Source organism: Mobula hypostoma, chromosome 8, assembly GCF_963921235.1.
Source record: "Mobula hypostoma chromosome 8, sMobHyp1.1, whole genome shotgun sequence".
NCBI classification, from domain to species: domain Eukaryota; kingdom Metazoa; phylum Chordata; class Chondrichthyes; order Myliobatiformes; family Myliobatidae; genus Mobula; species Mobula hypostoma.
The window spans coordinates 127,840,873-127,861,863 of record NC_086104.1 but is presented as its reverse complement, the minus strand read 5'-3'; the positions used below and the strand labels follow the sequence as shown (position 1 = coordinate 127,861,863).

At 45.0% G+C, this 20,991-nt stretch overlaps 1 protein-coding gene across 5 annotated transcripts in view; it reads left to right on the top strand.

Annotated features, from left to right (window-relative positions):
- Positions 1-20,991, top strand: part of LOC134350927 (STAM-binding protein-like) — an 83,778-nt gene that overhangs the window by 43,762 nt on the left and 19,025 nt on the right. For all 5 annotated transcript variants that reach the window (XR_010019030.1, XM_063056772.1, XM_063056775.1 and 2 more), the window contains exons 5-8: positions 843-1,191; positions 7,322-7,446; positions 18,355-18,492; positions 20,030-20,142. Coding sequence is in view for 4 of the 5 variants with exons in the window: in XM_063056772.1 (XP_062912842.1) it covers positions 843-1,191; positions 7,322-7,446; positions 18,355-18,492; positions 20,030-20,142 (725 nt within the window). In the remaining variant the exon portion in view is untranslated. The remainder of the gene's footprint in view (positions 1-842; positions 1,192-7,321; positions 7,447-18,354; positions 18,493-20,029; positions 20,143-20,991) is intronic.

Below are 20,991 nucleotides of genomic sequence, written 5' to 3'. Positions count from 1 at the left end.
ACTCTTTCAAAGGATTTCATTTCATTTTTTATCAAGAGACCCCTCCCCACACACCCTCTGCCTACCTGTCTGTCCTTTTGATGGAAGGTGTATCGTTGGATGTGAAGCTCCCAGCTATGATCTTTCAGCCCCAGTGATATCCCACAGTGTTATACCTGCCAATCTCTAATTGAGCTACAACATCATCGACCTTATTCCATATACTGCACGCATTCAAATATAACACATTCATCGCCCTTTTTGATTTTGCTGCCATGTTACGCTTCAACTCATCCCACTGACTGAAATTCTGCCCTATTATCTGACTCTGCTTCCTCACAGTCTCACTGCGCACTACATCTACTTGAATACCAACTGTCCCATCCTCAGCCAAATTAGTTTAAACCCTACCCAGCAAACCTGCCCATAAAGATAGTGGTCCACCTCGAGTTCTGCTGTAACCCGTCCTTTTTGGACAGGTCATGCCTTCCCCAGAGGAGATCCCAATGATCCAGAAATCTGAAACCTTTTATTTAGCGATACAGTGAAGAACAGGCCCTTCGGTCAGCACCTGCCAATTTAACCCTACCCTAATCACGGGACAATTTACAATGACCAATTAACCCACTAACTGGACTGTGGCAGGAAACCGGATCACCCAGAGGAAACCCAGGTGCACATGGGAAGGAACTTACAAACTTGCTTACAGCGGGCGCTGGAAATGAACTCTGAACTCCAACGCCCTGAGCTGCAGTTGTTTCGTGCTAATCCCTATGGTACCATGGCGCCCTACGATTGTTCTTGTTATAAGGTGGATGGGCATGACAGTGTACTACAGGTAACGTCTTGCTTGCGTTTTACAGCAGAGGGAAGCTGAGGAGTTTGCCCACGAGTTGGCTCGGCAGCAACAGCTTGAAGATGAAAAGCAGAGGGTGGCAAGAATGCAACAGCAGCAAGTTGAACAGGAGCAGTTCCGTGCCTTTGAAGAGATGATCCGGAAGCAACAGCTGGAGAAGGAGCGACTAAAAGTGCTGGTGGAATTCGCAAAACCAGAAAGCCCTCCCACATCGAAGGACTACCCCCTTATCCCTGGCATTACGAGACCACCGAATGATATGAGCCCACCGTGGCCTGCTTCAAGTGTTCCAAATGCTGGTCCGCCTGCCATAGATCGTTCAACAAAGCCCACAACCTTTGGAACCAACTGGAACAGTGAGGCCTGACTTTTATTCACACCCACTGTATATCTAAGACCTTTAACAGTAGAATTCTTCGTTTATTCAGTCATTAATAGAGAGACTGAACAGGCTGAGGCATTTCTCTCTCTTCAAAAGTCAGTCTCAATAAATATCTTTGATAGGATGGGGAGGATGGGAGCTCACTTTCTTGCATGGAGCTGTGTTTTTTGTTGACTGTAAGCTCGACAATGAAGCCCATTTCAAAGTGGCTTTCTTGGGCTCCTGGGGTGCTCACTGGTTAAGTCTGAGACTGATAGGTTTTTGGACACACAGAGAGTTATATGGGCAGGAGAGGGAAGCGATGGATCATCCAAGAACATTCTGAATGGTGGAGCAGGGTCGTTCAAGTTCAAATTTGTCATTCAACCGTACACATGTATACAACTAAACAAAACATTGTTCCTCCAGGGCCAAAGTGCAAAGGTACATATAGTCAGCACATATAATTCCAAATAATATTAGCACGCCCCTGAGTGGCATGGGCCGGTTGACTTAAATTGCAAGATGCAGGTTTATGTGAGGCAGTATAATGTTACGTGTACCATTATAATAAAAACAAGCAGTGTGAAACGGTAGCAAGGGAAGGTGGAAAGTGACCAGTGCAGGATGAGAGTGTGTCAGTGAGCTGTAGACGTGGGGGTGGGGGGTGGTTGTCGGCAGGGCATTCAGACTGGGTTTTACAGGTGAGCTGGGTGGCAGTGTGGTGTGGAGAAGTCTAACGGTCCTGGGGGAAGGCTGTTACCCAGCCTGACAGTTCTGGTTCTTGTACTGCAGTACTTTCTGCCTGATGGCAGGCAGTCAAGGAGACTGTGGGAAGGATAGGAGGGGTCTTTTGACAACTATGTGGATGCTGAATATGCAACGCCTCTGATATATATCCTGATTTGGGTGGGGAATGGGGAGAGAGATCCTGATGATACTTTCAGTAGACCTCACTATCCATCGCAGGGCCTTGTAATCTGATGCATTGCCATTGCCGTACCAGACAGGGATGCAGCTTGTCAGGGCACTCTGAATGGAGCTCCAGTAGAACGTAGTAAGAATTGGTGGTGGTGGTGGGTGAAATGGGGGTGAGCCTCACACAACACGTTCTTATTGGGAAGTGTTGAAAGCCAGATGAGACTGTCAGTAATGTGCCCAGCAAGAAACTTGGTGCTCCTGACTCTCTCTGCAGAGAGACCATTGATCTACAGGAGGGAATGGTCAGCCTGCACCTTCCTGAAGCCCACAATCATCTCTAATTTTATCCATGCTGAGACTCGGGTTGCGTTTACACCAGTCCACTGGCTGCTCTACCTCCCCCTCTAATTGCTGTTTCATCATTGTTGCTGATGAGGCCAGCCATTGTCATTGATGTGGTTAGAACTGGATTTGGCAGTACAGTCGTGCGTTAGCCCTGGGTGTGGGTGGCATTGCTTGGCATGATGGAGCCAGCGGTGCTCTGCCAATATAGACAGTTCGTGGTCTCTTCATCATGAAGTCCAAGATCCAGTTACAGATGGAGGAGTTGAGACTGTGCAGCACAGTCCCAGTTATTCTTGTGATCACAAAGAGAAGTTAGTCACGGACAAGAATCCTCAAATCCGAGGGATTACACTGAGCACAATTTTGTAAAATCTGAGCTATCTTCTTGAGACGCACAAGATTTTGAAAAGAACTACAGGGCAGGTGCTGAGTGATTGATTTCTTAAATGGTCTTAGATTATTTCATGATAAGAGATCTGCTAAAACAAGCTGCTGTTATTTGTTTGGGTTTCTTCGAGGCTGTAAGTGACAAATTTATTGGCAGTGGGGACAATTTTCCTCAAGTCTCTGTGGGAAGGAAAAGTTGTATTTGTGACTCGAGGGCTTTTGGCAGTGCCAAAAAGAAAGGATGACAAAAATTAGTGTTGGATAACGCAGCATTTGTTTTCTTCCCTGTTTCCTTCACCCCTCCAATTTCCTACAATTCAAAATAGGCCTGTTTTCTTAATTTTCCTGATTTTGATGAAAGGTCATTGACATGAAACATTAGTGAAAAAATCACTCAGCAGATCAGGCTTTGTTGTTGGGAAAAGGAGCAGTTAACGTTTCAGGCAGAGCTGAGGAAGAGACAGAAGAAACTGAATAAGCTGCAGGGAGGGTGACAGACCTGATGGATAAAGTTGAGGTGACCGTGCAGGTAAGCTGTAGACAATGTTATCTGGCCAAAGAGGGAACGGGAGTCAGAATAATGAAAATGATCAAAGTGTTCGAGGAATTGCGAAGTGCAGAGCAACAAGGCATGTCCATCAGGTATATTCTCCATTCTCAGAGGGGGGGCAAAAAGGAATGTTTGTGGGTGGGGGGAACATAATTGATCCATTATTTCGAAGGTTGACACATACAGGTGGAAATCAAGTTACTTAAAGTTATAGAATTGAATAGCGAGTCCAGGAAGCTGCAATGTGCCCAGACAGAAGATGAGGTATTGTTATCATGATGTGGTAAAGCAAGGTAACCGAGGGGATGAGCTCTAGACAGGGTTATCTGGTCAGTGAGTGAATGGGAACAGTTAAGAGAGGGAGAATATACACAAAGGAACTTAGGAGTTATGAACTGCAGGATCTGAAAATGAGGTTAAGCTGGGTACATCCTCCTCTCCTGGAGAAAGGAAAGAAAAAATACAATGTTACAGATGAATGAATGATACAGACAGATAAAACAAGTTACCTAAAGTTGTAGAATTCAAGTTCATAAGGCTGCCGGGTGCTCAGGCAGAAGATGAGTAATGTTCCTGAAGTGCGCACGAGACTCATTCAGTGCAGGAGGCCACAGACAAAGATGTCAGTAAGTGGAGAATTAAAAGTGACAGACTAAAGGAAGCTCAGGGATACCCCTGTCAACTGAATACAAGTGATCACCCAGTCTCCCTGGTTCCTCCAATGTTGAGAACATGGTGTGAATGCCAGAAGTAGAAATGTATTGTTGCTTCATCTGGAAAGATTGTTTGAGCCCACAGAGGTGGAAAGAAAAAGGGGAAGGACAAGTGTTGCGTTGCCTGCAGTTGAGAAAGTCCTGTAAGAAGTGGGAGAGGGAAGTGGTTGGTAGGAATGGAAGACTGGACCTGTGAGTTGTGAAGGGAACCCGATTGCTTATCAAGTGTCTGCCTATTTTTTTTCCTTAAAATATTTACGTATTTTCTTCCGGAAAGGACAATGCAAGCCGAATTTCAAAAATTATAGCCTTTTGTGAGAAAAGTAATTCACCTTTGTTTTGACTAGGTGACTCTTCAATGTTAAACAATAACACCATCTGCCACAAGAAGACACATCTATCCTCTGGAGGGTTTTGCATTTAATTTCCCATTCATTCCTCAAAATTCCAGTGGATGCAAACTTAGCCTGTCCAATCTTTTCGTGAGGCAAACTATTCCATTCTAGTTGTTAGAACTTTGATCTGCATCTGACACAGTAACATCCTTTATTAAATAGGACCCAAATCTATATATAGTACCCCAGATAAAGTTTCACCTGGGCCCTTCGTAGCCTAAACAAGATATCTCTGAATTTATTAATAAACAATAGCATTATTAACTTTCTTAGTTACTGTGCTTGCAAATTAGTTCATTGAATCTGTACACTAACACATCCTAAGCCCTCTGCATCTCACAACTCTCTTCAATTTGATTAGGTGCATTTTTATTTTTGCTGTTAGAATAGATAGTTTCATATTTTCCCTCATTATAATCTCTGGCGACCAACCAATCTCTCAGAATCCCAGTTGTAGTCTACTTTATGGCTTCTTCAGCACCTGCTTTCTTTCCTAGCTGTCTTATGTTGCCATTAAATTGTATGGATAGGGTTAGGGGGAGTGGTGAGATGCGCGAGTGCCAAGAAAGTGGAATATCCTGTTGAAAGTATGAGGTGGGAGAAGGCTTGTGTCAAGTTATAAACATAATAGTGACAGACTGAGTATTTCCTTCCCATGCATTCAAAGCAGCAGATTTCTTATAATTTATGAGAATGAAATAACTTCAGTTTATTTAACTTCCTATTTTATAGTGTTGATGTTAATGGAAGAAAGTGGCAAAGACCAATTTTTATTTGACTTGTACTGTCTTGCTTTCTGAGCGATGTGAGGAGCTGGGACTTGGATGGAAAGAACTGTACAGCCAATACCAGCAGCTATTGTTAATGAGGAGGTTAGTCTTTGAATACAGGACATGGGAAACTGACTTTAACTATCTAACCTCTCAGAATTTCTAAATCGTGAGAGGTGTGGTCAAGGCAAATGGTCAGAGTCTTTTCCCCGAGGTAGCTGAGCCTAACTCTAGCGGACGTAGGTTTAAGTTGAGAGCAGAAAGACTAGAAGGGGACCTGAACAGTAATTTTATCAGACGGGGATGGCGGGTATGTGGAGCAAGCTGCCAGAGGAGATAGTAAAGACAGGTACATACTTTCAGTAGCCGCTTTATTAAGTACACTTGTACACCTGACTGATAATGGAGATATCTAATCAGCCAAAGGTATGGCAGAAAATTAATATATAAAAGCATGCAGACATGATCAACAGGTTCAGTTGTTATTCAGACCAACCATCAGAATGGGGATGTGTAGTTTTGTACAAGAAACATCCAGTGAGTGGCGGTTCTGTGGGCGAAAATGCCGCCTTAATGAGAGAGGTCAGAGGAGAATGGCCGGGCTGGTTCAAGCTGACAGGAAGGTGACCATAACTCAGATAACCACGCATTACAGCAGTGGTGTGCAGAAGATGATCTCTGAATGCAGATGTTGAACTTTGAAGTTGAAGGGCTACAGCAGCAGAAGACCGCACTGGGTATCTGATAAAGTGGCCACTGAATGTGGATGAGGAGGCTTTAGAAGAATATAGGCCATCATGGTCAGCAGGGATGAGTGGGCCGAATAGTATAACATTTTGTATGGAAGTTTATTGTTATCAAACCAAATGAGACCATGTTCCTCCAGATTACAATGTACTCACACAACATGTATCACACATAGCACATAAACCAAAATATTATACTGTAAGTATATAATTCAAAATGACTGTAGTAAAGTGCAGCACGGTAACCAGTACAGTAAACAGCTTGCTGTCCTAGTAATGAGACCTCAGTGATGGCAAGGTACTTATTAATCTCACAGCCTGAGGGAACAAGTTGTTACGCAGTCTGCCAGTCCAAGTCATGACGCCTTTGTACCTTGGTCCTGATGGTAGTGGGTTAAAGAGATTGTGGGATGGGTGGGAGGGACCCTAAAAATGCTTCATCAGCAACGCTCCGGGTAAATGTCACAAATAGGGGTGAGGGTGACTCCGATGATCCTCTTGGCAAATTTTATTATCCTCTGTAGGGTTGTGTGATTTCCAGCTTCCGTAGCACACAGTGATCCTGTGAAACAGGACACTCTTGGTGGTGCTCCTATAGAAAGTTGTTAGAATGGGGGCGAGGAGCCTTGCATGTCTCAATCTCCTCAAAGTGTCGACACTGCTGTTCCTTCTTGATTAGTGAGGAGGAGTTGTATGTCCAGGTTAGATTGTACGCCATGTGCACACCAAGGACCTTGGCGCTCTTCGCTCTCCACGGCAGAGCCATTGATATGCAATGGAGAGTGGTTGACCTGGGCCTTCCTGAAGTCCACAATCATCTTTTTTTGTCTTGTCCATGTTGAAGCTCAAGTTGTTGTTCTCGCTCCATTTGACAAGCCTCTCTTCCTCCTCTCTGTATGCCGATCATCATTGTGGTTGATGAGGCCAGCCATTGTAGTACCGTGCAACTTAAATCTGACAGTGCAGTCGTGAGTCAGCAGCGGGCTGAGGGGGCACCAGCGTTCAACGTGGTGGAACTTGAGATGTTGCTGCCAATTCAGATTGACTGGGGTCTTCTTGTCAAGAAGTCCAAGATCCAGTTACAGAGAGGGGTTTTGAGTCCCAACGAGGGCAGTTTACCCACTAGATTTTGAGGGATGATCATGTTAAATGCCGAGCTGAAGTCAGTGAACAACATCCTCCTGGCTGTATGAGACATCATTTTCGTTATACAAGTGCTTGGCCACGTGGTGAGAGATACACTGAGTAACTTGGATGCTTGCTGTGTACACATGATTTATTGTTGTTTTCTGTTCCAGATTTTTCTGCAGACAAACTCCGTAATGTGGCAATTCCTAACGGCCTGTGTCAGCAGTTTCTCCGGCTCGCTGAGGCCAATACAGCCCGAGGAGTGGAAACCTGTGGGATACTCTGTGGAAAATTGGTAAGCCCAAACTGAGTCACCAACAGGTGTTCTCATTTCGTAGTTGATGAGCAAGCACGAGGTGTTCAATGGGACAGCCTAATCAGAACCTCTTCATTGCACAGCCACGTATTATGTCATGGAGTTGACTTACATAATTACTGATTAAGCTTTATATTTTGAAATCCCCTATTTAGGAGTGACTACTTTAGACTCCTCCCTGTTCACTGCTTTCTTTTCATGAGATTGCCTCAGCACTATCTTGGCCAGTACACATACCAGCTTTCTCTAAACTTTTACCAATGTTGGGAAGGTGTTGGAACAGTCCTCAGAAATCTAACACCACTTCCCACCCATGTCTTCTGTCACCACCCCAGTCAACACACTCACTAATGGTCATCTGGTCACTTGAGTTCACTTACCAGCCTTCCACCAGAGATTGAACTAAACACTGCTTGCTTCCTGCATCCTCAACTCCCTTTGGAAGGTTCCTCAGCCCAGACTTTCCACTCATGGCCGCTGCATTTGCCACTATTGACCATTGTGAGAAGGACAGTAAATGAACTGTGATAGAATAACAGAACAGACTTGATGGGCCAAATGGTCTAATTCTTCTCTGTCTTTTGGCAGGGGTCCCCAACCTTTTTTTGCACTGTGGACCGGTTTGGTTTAATATTGACAATATTCTTGCAGACTGACAGGGAATGAGGAAAGGGGCAGCTGACTCATTTACAGGGTTACCAGATTGGCTTCGGTGGGGTCAAATCCCAGAAATCTGGCTTTTCCCCAATGTGGTTGGTGTCAGAAAATTCATTAGGGTTTTGGCTTTTTCCTGACTTTTTACATGCTAAAATCATCGGCACGAAAATTACATACTATCCTTTTCCTAAAACATTTTCCTTTAAGAAAAATGTTTTTTGGTCAGTTACATTTGGCAATATTTCTGCTGCCAGGAGCCTGGGCAAGAAGGCACCAACTGGCAAGTTGGCACCACGGTCACGTCGCCAAGGCATATCGTTTCCTTGCGGCCTGGTAGCACATGCTTTGCGGCCCAGTACCGGTCCATGGCCCGGTGGTTGGGGACCACTGTCTTATGGTCTTGTGCAGTTCTGCCTGTTGGGAACAAGAGCTTTCCTCCCATCAGCAAGGCTTAACTCAGGAGCTTGATGAGGCTATTTGTAATGGTTTGTTATTGTAACATGTACCAAGATACATGGAAACTGAACTTCCTTTTGGACTCAGGCTGAACTACGGAGGATGGGGAGGAGGTCTGGCCCCTGCACACGTAGCACACAGGCCCACCAGTGTATGGACAGGCCCTGGTGCTTGTGAACCAGATCCCCAGCTATGGGTAAATAGCCCCACTGCCTTACGGGCAGCCTCGGGAGAGACAAAGGCTACGGGAGTAAACCCAGACAGCAAATCCGGAGCGGGGCCCCGAAGGCAGCTGGATGCCATTGAACATCCCCCTGGCAACTCCTGTAGCCAAGCTGGTGCCAAACATATTGCTTCATAAGCTCTCCTTTGGACTACACTGGTGAGGCCGAGAGGGGGATCTTGATGACTGGGCATCTCAGGGTCTCCATACCTTCCACCCAGGCTTGTGATGATCACCATCACCCATTGACCTTCGAGACAGATGGATACCAACCACCAAGATACAGTGGAAAAACTTTGTTTTGCATGCCAACCTTACAGATCATTTCATAACATCAGTGCAAAGGAAAATCAATAACAGAACAGTGAATCTACTGCGATCCAGACAAGTCATAAGGTGTAAGGCCATGATGAGTTAGATTGTGAGATCAAGAGCTCATCTGATTGCACAAGCTTATTCAGTAGGTTCAGAACAGCAGCACAGAAATTCTCCTTGAACCTGGTGATACATGCTTTCAGGTTTTTGTTTCATCTGCGAGATGGGGAGCGGTGAAGCGAGAATGTCCAGGCTGAGAGGGGCCTTTGACTACGTTGGCTGCTTTGCCGAAGCAGCAAGACATGTAGGCAGAGTCCCTGGAGGAGAGGTTGGTTCCTGTGATGCACTGAGCTGTGTCCACAGCTCTGCAGTTTTCTGTCGTCCAGGCCATGATGCAGATAGGTAGAGGATGCTTTCTGTGCTGGAATCCTAAAAACTGGGGAGGGTCAGTGGGAGCATGCTGAACTTCCTTAGCATGCCTACGTGGTTGGATCAGGACAAGTTATTGGTGATGTTTGTTCGGGGAATTTGAAGCTCTCAGTCCTCTTGATTTACAGGGACGAGAGCTTGTAGACTTAGCCAGCTCCATATGGGCATAACCCATAATCAAGGACATCTTCGAGGGGTCGTGCCTCAAGGTGGCATCCATCGCTAAGAAACCTCATATTAATGCTGAGCTGAAGTCGATAAACAGCATCCTGGAGTATGAGGCACCATTTTCCAGGGGACAGGATGGGGTGGAGGTCTAAGGCTATGGCATTATCAGTGGACTGGTTTGAGCAATAAACAAGCTGGAAAGTGTCCTGTATTGCAGGAAGATGGGATTTTATGCGATGCAACATCATTATTGTTGTCGTCAGTGCCACTGGACGGTCGGCATTAAGGCAGATTACCATCACCCTCTGCTTGCCTTGAGGCCTGTGGGGACAGTGGACTGTTCCAGAGAGGTGTTGAAGATGTGTGTCAGAACCTTTGTTAACAGGACTGCACAGTCCCTTAGCACCAAACCCGATATGTTATCAGGCTCCACAGCTTTACGTGGCTAGGGTCTTCCTCACATCTGCTGTGGCCAGGTAGATGCCTGCTGCTCGGAGCCAGGGGGCCTTCCTTGCCAGCACATCATGACACGTCATTATCCAATAATTTTCCAAACATTTGTATAATGCTCACCTGCCTATAATTTTCTGGATTATTCCTTGTTCATAAACACCAATAATTTGGATGAGAATGTGGGTGGAGTGATTAATTAGTTTGTAGATGACACCAAAATTGGGCAGAAGGCTTGTTCCTTGCAGTTTCACTCTGATCAACAAAGGAAGGACTCCCAGCTTCTGTGGGCCTCACCTGTGACTTTAGAGATTTCGAACATCTGCAGTATATCAAGAAGTTTCTGCAACACACACACACACACACACACACACACACACACACACACACACACACACACACACACACACAAAACATAGGAACATAGCACGCCAGGCAGCATCTTTGGAGAAGAGTAAACGGTTGACGTTTCGAGCGGAAGCAGTTCAGCAGCCTCTTCTTTTGACTTCCTCAATATCCTGGGCTAGATCTCTTCAGGCCTTAGGAACCAGCCACCTAATATTCTTTAGAACCCAACACCTCCTCCTTGATATCAAGATTCCCCTTTTTGATCTCGCTGTCCTGCATGCCATTCTCCTTGAATAGCAATGCAAAGTGCTCATTTAGTACCTCACCACTTCCTCTAGCTCAAGGTATAAATTCTTACTCTCGTCCTTAAGAAATCTTAATCTCTCTCTAGTTATTCTCTTGTTTTCAATGTATGTACAGAACACATTTGGACTCCCTTTAATCCTACTTGCAAATGATACTTCATAGCCCCCTTTAGCCCTCCTGATTCCCTGTTTAAGTTCTCTCTTCTGTTCTTTATAATGAAACACGTTGGTCCTGAAGGTGGAGAGATTGCACGACTGAGAAGGGAAAATGTCACAGCAGTGCTTGGGGAGGACAGACTGAAGGGCTACTGCACAGGACTGAAAGAAACTGCAGAGGGATGTAAATCTAGTCAGCTCCATCTTGGGTACTAGCCTACAAAGCGCCCAGGACATCTTCAAGCAGTGGTGTCTCAGAAAGGCAGAGTCAATTATTAAAGACCTCCAGCAGCCAGGGCATGTCCTTTTCTCACTGTTACCATCAGGTAGAAGATACAGAAGCCTGAAGGCACACACTCAGTGATTCAGGAACAGCTTCTTCCCCTCTGCCATCCGATTCCTAAATGGACATTGAACCCTTGGACACTACCTCATTTTTAAAATATATATTATTTCTGTTTTTTGCATGATTTTTAATCTAGTCAATATGCATATACTGTAATTGGTTTACTTATTATTATTATTATTATTATTTTGTTTTTTTTCTTCTATTTTATGTATTGCATTGAACTGCTGCTGCTAAGTTAACAAATTCCATGACACATGCTGGAATTCTGATTCTGATTCAACCACAGAGGCAGTTTGGGTGGGTTTTAGAAATAGGACTGATGCAATTATTCTGATGGGATTGTATTTTAGACCTCCCAGTTGCCACTGAGAGGTGGGGAAGAGGAAATATAGACAGATTATGGAGAGGTACAGAATCAACAGAGTTGTCATAGTGTGAGACTGTAACTTCTGCAGTATTGATCAGAACTTCTTTAATAAAAGAGGCTTAGATTGGGGCAGGATTTCTTCAGTGCATTCAAGTGGGCTCCTTGAAACAATGTGGAGAGGCCAACTAGAGGGACTAGTGTCCAGTTGAAGGAGAACTTATCAGCAGCTATCTGAAATGTTAGAGTTATGAGCTTGACCAGATGATTGGAGTTATTTCACAGGAAGGGTATGTAATTAACGTGAGAGTGAGACAGTGCAAAAGGAGATGTGTGAGGCAAGGTTTTTTTCTCCCAGAGTGGTGGAGGCCTGCGGTGCACTCCCAGGGCGGTGGTAGAGGCAGAAAGCATAGGCGCATGTATGAGTCGCTTAGATAGACACATGGCATGCAGAGAAGGGAGGGATATGGTTAGTGTTCAGGGAGAGGAGATTAGATTAATTAGGAGTCACTGGTTTAATTTGTTCAGCACTGCATTGCAGACCAAGGGCCTGTCCTGTCCCGTCCTGTGCTGTGCTCTGTCCTGTCAGCTGGATTTTCAAAGAAGATAAAATTGTGTTTACCTGCAGCGCAAGAAGATTTGAGTGCAAAGTATTTCTTACTGCAATTCTGTACGACTGCGGTGACAATACACACACAGAGTAGGACTGTGCTGAAAACATACCTGGAATGTTGTGTATCACTGTGGTGAGAACACACCTGGACATTGTAAACTCCTGTCTGCCTGCCTCGAGGGAGATGGTTGCAATAAGGGAAATGTAGAAAAGGTTCATCGGTGTGATTTACTGGATGTTTGTTCAACATGGATTCGTGCTGGGGCTTTTATTGTTGGTCATAAAGCAATACACTTACACAAGCCCTTCGGCCCAACTACTGTCTGCCATTCATGGTGCCTACTCAGTTAGTCCATATCTAACCAAGTGCTGCTCCTGCTAAATGCTTCTGAAATTATACTATTGCACCTGTCTTAACCATTTCCTTCTCAGATCCCTTTTAAATATTTCCCCCCTCGCCCTAAACCTATGCACCCTTGTTTGGACTCCCCTATTCTGGGGAAAAGACTGTTACTTTCCACTTAATCTCTGCTTCTCACGATTTTAATTATTTCTATAAGGTCACCCCTTATTCTCCTCCATTCCAAGAATGAGAATGCCTACCCTGGCCAATGTCTACCTGTAATTCAGGCCCTCTAGTCCTGGCAACAACCTGGTAAATCTTATCTGCACTCCTGTGCTCACCTGTGATTGATGAAAGTCGGCATGCCAAATGGCTTTTTCACCACCTTGAATTACCAGCGACACCGCTTTCAATGAACTATCTACTTGTACTCCTAAATCCTTCTGTTCCATTGCATTCCATAATGTACCACCGTTAATCGTACAAGTCTGACGCTGGTCTGATTTCCCAAAATGCATCATCTCGCACTTCTCTGTATTGAAGTCTATTTACCACATTTCGTCCATGACCCTAAATCTGCAAAAACCTTCTTCACTAGAACAACACATAGTTTCATGTCATCAGGAAACTTGCTGATCAAGACATGTCCAGACCTTTAGGGAATCCTGCATGAGGTCTCCCAAGTCTCTTGGCACCTCAGATTTTTGAATTTTTGAAAATAGTGTATGTTTTTATTTCTTCTATCAAAGTGCATGGCCATACGCTTTCTGACACTGTGTTCCATCTGCCACTTCTTTGTCCATTCTCCTAATCTAAGTCCTTCTGTAGTCTCTCTGCTTCCTCAACGTTACCTGCCCCACCACCAATCTTCATATCACCTGCAAACTTTGCAACAAAACCATCAATTCCATCATCCAAATCATTCACGTATAATGTAAGTCCCAACACAGACCCCTGTAGAACACCACAAGTCATCAGCAGCCAACCAGAAAAGGATTCCTTTATTCCCAGTCTTACCCTCCTGCCAATTAGTGAATGCTCTATCCATGCTCATATCTTTCCTGTAATACCATGGGCTCTTAATTTGTTAAGCAGCCTCATGTGTGACGCCTTGATAAAGGTCTTCTGAAAATCCAAATAAACAACCCACACTGATTTTTTCTTTTTCCCCCGTGGTTTATCCTGCTTGTTTTTTTCTTGGAAGAATTCTAATAGCTTTGTCAAGCAAGATTTTCCCTTGAGGAAATCCTGCCGACTATGGCTTATTTTATCATGTATCTCCAAGTACCCCGAAACCAGATCCTTAACAGTCAACTCCAACATTTCCAATACTGAGGCCAGACTAACTGGCCTGTAATTTCCTTTCTTCTGCCTCCCTCCCTTTTTGAAGAGGGGAGTGACATGTGCAATTTTCCAGTCCTCCAGAACCAAACCAGAATTAATTGATTCTTGAAAGATCATTACTAATACCTGCACAATCTCTTCAGCCACCTCCTTCAGATGGGATATAGACCATCATTGTTGATCTGTGCCATCACCCTCTGTGATGGTTCTGATGGTTCCTTTCTTTGCAGTCCCTGTAAGGCCCAGGGAGAGAGTAGGTTCTTTAGAGCGAGCAACCAACAAAGCCTCTCCACCCCACCTCTGTGGGCTAACATCATACCCTCCACCCCATCTCTGGAATTCTCTATCAGCTCCTTGCACCTGGCTTTCTTGAATCCAAACGCCTCTTCAATCTGGTCCTTCCAAGGCACTGCCAGTTCTACCACAACCACCACCTTCGAGATTTCTAACAGAATAATCATGCCAGGCCTCAGACAATGAGTGGATGAAGTCAGGGAACTTTAATTGTTTGCCAAGGTTGTCAGAGCAAGGCAGTTGGTGGTCTGGGCTGAGGCTGTGGTTGGACTCCAGCTTTGACAAAGACCGTGGGCTTTCTGGGCTTGCAGTGGTGCCTACTGTTGTTAATGGCTGAGGAGATACTTTTAGCCACTACTTTCAGCACCTGATTACAGCACCAGTGGTAGCAACCTTCTCCCAGGGCTTTTGGGCAGCTACTGAGGATGTGTCCCAGGGTCCCCCTGCCAGGGCAGAGAAGACATGATGGTGCCTCACTTTAAACCCAAGGGAAAAGGTTTGCTGAACTTGCAGGATATCGTACACAGCCTGGATCATCAACTTGATGTGCTGGGGTTCTGCCTGCCAGATATGGGATCAGGAGATCTTCCTCTTCAACTTATCCTCCCACCTTGGCGGAGCTCCCTGCTCTTCGTTCCTACCATCCTAGTGGTACACACCTCCCCTTTCTGGACAAGTATGCGTCTCTCCCTGCCCTGGGCCCTGTCGGAGTGGGTTGAACGGAAGCTGCCCAGACCAAGCACCACTGTCCCTACCAGGTCCCTGTGCCTCAGACATGACTCAGCCACCTCCTCTGCATCCTTGGCTTTCCACTTCCCGCCCATCCAGACTCGATGCCTGCTGACGAGACTTTGGAGTCGCTGGAACCTCTGTACAGCAGCAATTCTCTTGTACAGGAAAAAAAGAAATCCTTGTTCAAACTGCTGAAGAGAAGCTGCGGTTTATTCCATACAGAACTATGGTTACGTGAGAGGCCCAGCCATCTTCAAAGGTAGCCATTTATGTTTCTTTGAAGAGCCTCAACTGTTGACATGGGCCAGATGATTTGGGGGAGGATGTCATTCTGTTAGATCTAGGTGTTGAACTTGCCAGGTAAACTTGACCTGTCCTCATTGCTGAGTCAGATTTCTAACTCCTTGGTGGCTTTCCAGGTGGCGGTTGCATCTCTTGAACTGCAGTCAAAGATTTTCTTGACTTTTTTCGGAAGTGTTGCTATCCCATCCATCTATAAGGAGAAACGGAACTTAAGCTTGAGTCTGGCTTTCTTTAACACCAGAGACCTGAATTTCTCTGGATTGAAGCTTATCTTTATCCTTGCCCCTGGAGGATCCATCTACAGCCTGGGACTGATGTTATTGTCACTGAGAGGTCATCCATGAAGGCTCTGATTGGGGGTTCCCACACGCTGGTCTTAGTTAGAGGGCCTCTACTCTCCACTTCAGCTGCCTTAACCAGCACGTTCATAGTTTGGGAGAAGAGAATCACCAAGATTGTACATCTGGTTATAATATCCTTCTTGAGCCAGAGCCAGCTTGACATGGACGTTCCTGAGCAGACTCTCAATCTGATGTTCCCGTAGTCAGGATGAAGTCCTTTATCTTCCTTGGAATATGACGTCATTTCAGTACAATCTCCACCAGCTTATGTAGTAATGACCGTATGCATTGGCAAAGTCTGGGCAAGGTATGACTAGGTCTGCCTTCATCTCGTGCTCTTCCCTGATGAGCTGGGAAACCACACCCTTGTGTTCCAGCCACCCCGGCACTCTGGGAATCCCTCCTTTCTCTATAGATGTGTCAGCGTTGTCATTTTTGAGAAGAATCTCAGTCAGGTGAAGGAAAGCTTTTCTAAAAAATATCTTCCCTTCAGCTGTCTCTCCAGTGATCACCAACCTGTTCTTGGTCGTCACCCACACTAATCCTGGGTGTCACTGGTAGAACCAGAGCTTATGATGCTGAGATACATCCTAGGATGCGCTGGGACACGTCATCAGTGGAGTCATCGGATGTTTTGGATCTTTCAGGATCAGACATTCTTACTCAGGCGACCCAGCCAGGCTACTGATCAGACCCTGGCTTGTGTCCCAGCAGCATTGGTCCACGAGTCACACCTCTTGATCCATTGCCCATAGCCATCTGCTCGCTCCTGTGACGGTCCTGATGGCTCTTTTCTTTGCGGCCCCCTTAATGCCATGGAGAGAATAGGTTCTGCACAGCAAGTAGCCAGCAAAGCCTCTTAAATCCCACCTCTATAGGCTGGCATCATGCCCTCCACCCGTCCCAGGCACTGTTCCACCAGCTCCTGGTATTTGGCTTTCTTGTGTTCAAACACTTCCTCAGTGCGGCCTTCCCAAGGCACTGTCAGTTCTACCATGTCCATCTGTTTCAAGGTTTCTGACAGAATGACCGTGTTGGGGCTCAGGGATGAAGATGTGTTGAAGTCAGGGAGCTTTAATTGCATGCCAAGATCTGAACTGAGGCTGTGGTCGGGTAATTAAAGAAAAAGATATGTAGGTGTGGCTCTTGGGTTGAGATTCTAAATGGGAGAAAGGACTATTTTGATGGTATCAGAAAGCATCTGGCAAGTGTGGGTTGGGACAGATTGTTTTCTGGGCAAAGTTTTCTCGGTAAGTGGGAGGCCTTCAAAAGTGAAATTTTAAGTACAAAGTTCATATGTTCCTGTCAGTATAAAGAGCAAGGATAACAGGTTTAGGGAACCTTGGTTTTCGAGAGGGATATTGAAGCGCTGCTTAAGAAAAAGGAAGAGGTGCATAGCAAATATAGGCAGGTAGGAACGAATGAGGTATTTGAGTATAAGAAATGCAAGAGTTGGAGTATTGTGTCCTGTTTTGGTCACCTACCTACAGGAAAGATGCAAGATTGAAAGAGTGAAGAAAAAATTTACAAGTATGTTGCTGGAGCTTGAGGATCAGAGTTATAGGAAAAGGTTAAGTAGGTTAGGACTTCAGAATGTAGAAGGTTGAGGGGAATATTTGATAGATGTATACAAAATTGTGAGGGGTATAGATTGGGTAAATGCAAGCAGGCTTTTTCTACTCAGGTTGGTAGAGACTACAATTAGAGGTCATAGGTAATGGGTGAAAGGTGAAATGTTTAAGGGGAATATGAGGGGGAACCTCTTCACTCAGAAGTGGTGTGGAACGAGCTTCCAGCACAAGTTGTGGATATGCAGTTGATTTCAACATTGAAGAGAAATTTGGATATTTACATGGATGGGAGCAGTGCGGAGAGCTATGGTTCGGAGTGCGGATTAATGGGACTAAGCTGATTAATGGTTCGGCACAGACTAGATGGGCCAAAGGGCCTGTTTCTATGCTGTAGTGTTCTATCACTGTGACATGGATGAGAGAGGTGTGGAGAGTTATGGTCCAGGTGCATGTAGATGGGACTAGGCAGAAGACCAGGCTGGCATGGACTGGATGGGCTGTAATGCTGTATGATTGTGTCTCTGAATTACTTTACACAGAGTGGTGGCTGCCTAGAATGCTCCTTCAGGTAAAGTGGTGACAACAATACGATAGCAGTCTTTGTGGTGTTGGGACAGGCAGACGCGCTATGATCCGGACTATGTGCAGACAAATGGGGATAGTTTGCATTGGCATGGTGGGCTGAGATGTTCCAGGTTCTCGTTTGTCTTATGAGATTTACTTAAGGTGACTGGGCTAATGATCCGAGAGGACTGGAACAGACTAAATTTTTATGGGGTCTAAATGGGTAGATGCAAGAAGAATCATTCTCCTCGCTGACACTGGAAACAGAGGTCACAAATTTAAAATAAATTGGCTATTTAAGAGTGAGTAGGAATTTGTGAACTTTTGATATTCTCTTTCAAGAGGACTGTGGAAGTTGAGTTGCTGGGTTTGTTCAGGGTAGTGGTCAACATACTTTTGGTCTTAAGACCACTGAGGAGCAGATTTTGTGCAGGGAATTGGCAGTGTTTTTTAAAGTAAAGTCAACCGTAATCTGAATGTCTGAGAAGCATGAGAGGTTTAGACGCCTACTGCTTTGTTTTTGTTCTGTAGTTAAATTCTCATCTCTGTGCTCCCCTTCCAGCTGCACAATGCGTTTACTGTAACACACGTGATCGTACCCAAACAAAACGCGGGTCCTGATTACTGTAACACAGAGAGCGAAGAGGAGCTCTTCCTTATTCAAGACCACAATGACCTGATAACGTTGGGCTGGATACATGTAAGTTGGGTTGTTCTGTACTCTATTCCCGTCACGGGGTACATGACAGTACAAAGAACCAGCAGCAATAGAAAACACTTTGGAGTCCAGTATTGCTATTAATTAATAATATTTATTAGTAACTAAGCAATGCAGTAATATAAATGTAGATAAGTCCAACAAGGTTGGCAATGATTATAGATAAGTAAGTATATCAGTAAGTGTGGAAATATATGAAAATCAAGCTTCTTTAAGTCTAGGGGTGAAAAGATACAGTCTTACGATGATGAGTAAAGTTCAGTTCAGTTTGTAGTGTTGAGTTGAGTAGTGATGGAGAGAGAGAGAGAGAGAGAGAGAGGGAGAGATTTGAGTCTTCAGGTGAGCTGGTGCCGTCGATCTTCTCGTGGTCCTCTGAAATCCTTTAAAAGTCACCGACTGTGACTTCAACAAAGGGGACCGGTTTTCTGTGGTGGAGCTATCACCCAGGCAAGGGTGGACACATGGACAACTCCCCACTGGTCACTACCTTTCCTTTTCACTGCAAGAGCCACTGATCGATCTGCCTGATCGATCCTCCAAAAACCCACTTTTTCTGTGGGCATGACAAAACTCATTCAGTGTCCAAAACATGTGTCTGAGGTCTATCATCTGACCTATTTTATCTTCCCGTGCTGAGCATCAACTCACTGAAATAACTCCTCCTTCCTTTGTCTGTGTAAGAAATGTACAAGCAGGCAAATATCCTTGAAGGAAGTATAAACAGCCTGTGAGCAGTCTTCGTCTCTCGCTCTCTTTTAAAAACAAGTTGTTGGTGTTAAATAACACTCTCTTTTCAAAAGTACAGTTCATAGGGGTAATCAAGCACAGTTCATAGGGGTAATTCAGGACCCCGTCACAGTACCAACAATGGAATTGTCGCTAACTTGTGCTAAGTTACTGAGAAAGAACTTAAAATGCTGGAAATACTCAGAAGTGAACTCTGGCTTCTGACCGCTTCCTTTCCAGGGTCTTGTTGACTGTTTATTCCCCTCCATTGACTGGCTGAGTTCCTCTGCAATTTTACGTGATTGCTCAAGATTTCCAGCATCCGTATTATCACCTGTATGGTGCTGGATCTTGAACACCACAGAACTAAACCTCATCAAACTGAATCGCGGTGATTCCAGGGCTTCTAGTCTGGGAAGAGCTGGCATGTTTGTGAAGGCACACAATGCAGATCTCAATGAAGCCGGTGATGACTGTGGCATATGCAGTCAGATCTGAAGATAAATCCCTGAATATGGTCCAGTCCGCCAATTCAACAATTGTCCGTCTTCCTGAATGCCTGGAATATATTGTCAGGGGAAGTGGTGAAATTGGTGTAATAGCAAAGTTTCAGAGGCATTTTGACAGGCAAGTAACAGGCAGGGAATAGGATTGTGCCATGGTCAGGACGGACATGGTGAGTCGAAGGGCCTGAACTGTGCTGTAGTGTTCTACGTTGTGTTCCACGTCCAGGTACAAATTATGATTTGGAATGTGGACTGTTTATCATTGAGTATCTTGTCTGCCGTTCTAGACCCATCCAACGCAGACTGCATTCCTGTCCAGCGTGGACCTTCACACCCACTGCTCCTACCAGATCATGCTTCCAGAAGCCATAGCAATCGTTTGTTCACCCAAGTACGATGAGTGAGTATGTGAAAGGATTACAATGTGCCTTTGGAAAGGTACAAATATTCACTTCTTTCTGAGTCCAAAATAAAATTTAGTTTAATTCTGGTGGTCTGGTGTAGCTTGTATTCCCGTAGGATAGTAAGAAGTTCTGTAATCAGGGTGTTTAAGATTAAAGGATTTGTAGGTTTGATGGAGCAGTTGCATTGAGGAATCCCACTTTAAAGCTGAAGTTAAATTAATGCACAAATCATGAAGGAAATTGGCAAATCTTTTTTTTCTTTTTTGTCTAAAAAAAACTATTTAACAGGTCCACATTAGTATCAATGACAGGTGTGATGAGGTTCTGCAGAGTGAGTTCAGGGAGTTGAATGCTACGCGAAAGGACAAGACCTCGACGGTTGTGATCTCAGGTTTGCGTCCTGGGCCACTTGCTAGTGACGCCAGAAATAGGAACGTCATACAGTTTGACATGGGGCGTGGCAGATGGTGCGGGAAGGATTTTGGGTCATTGGGTTCTCTTCCAGGGAATGTGGGACCAATACCAAAGGGACGTTTTGTACCTGAACTGGAAGGGGACTAATATCCTAGTTGGGGGGGGGGGTTGTGATTAAAGAGTTGCAGGGGGATGAAAGCAGAGTGCCATAATATATGGTGGAGTGGCTGTGGAAGAAGATGTTGTTAAGCCTATGAGTCCGGAATCAAAAGGTCGAGCAGGTGGGTCTGATGTTCTGAGCTGCGTGTGTTTTAATGAAAGGAATATTGTAGGAAAGGCGGATGACTTTAGGGTATGAATCAGCACAGTGGAATTCTACTTTGCAGCCATTAGTGAGACTTGGTTGCAGGAGGAACTGGACTGGCTGCTCA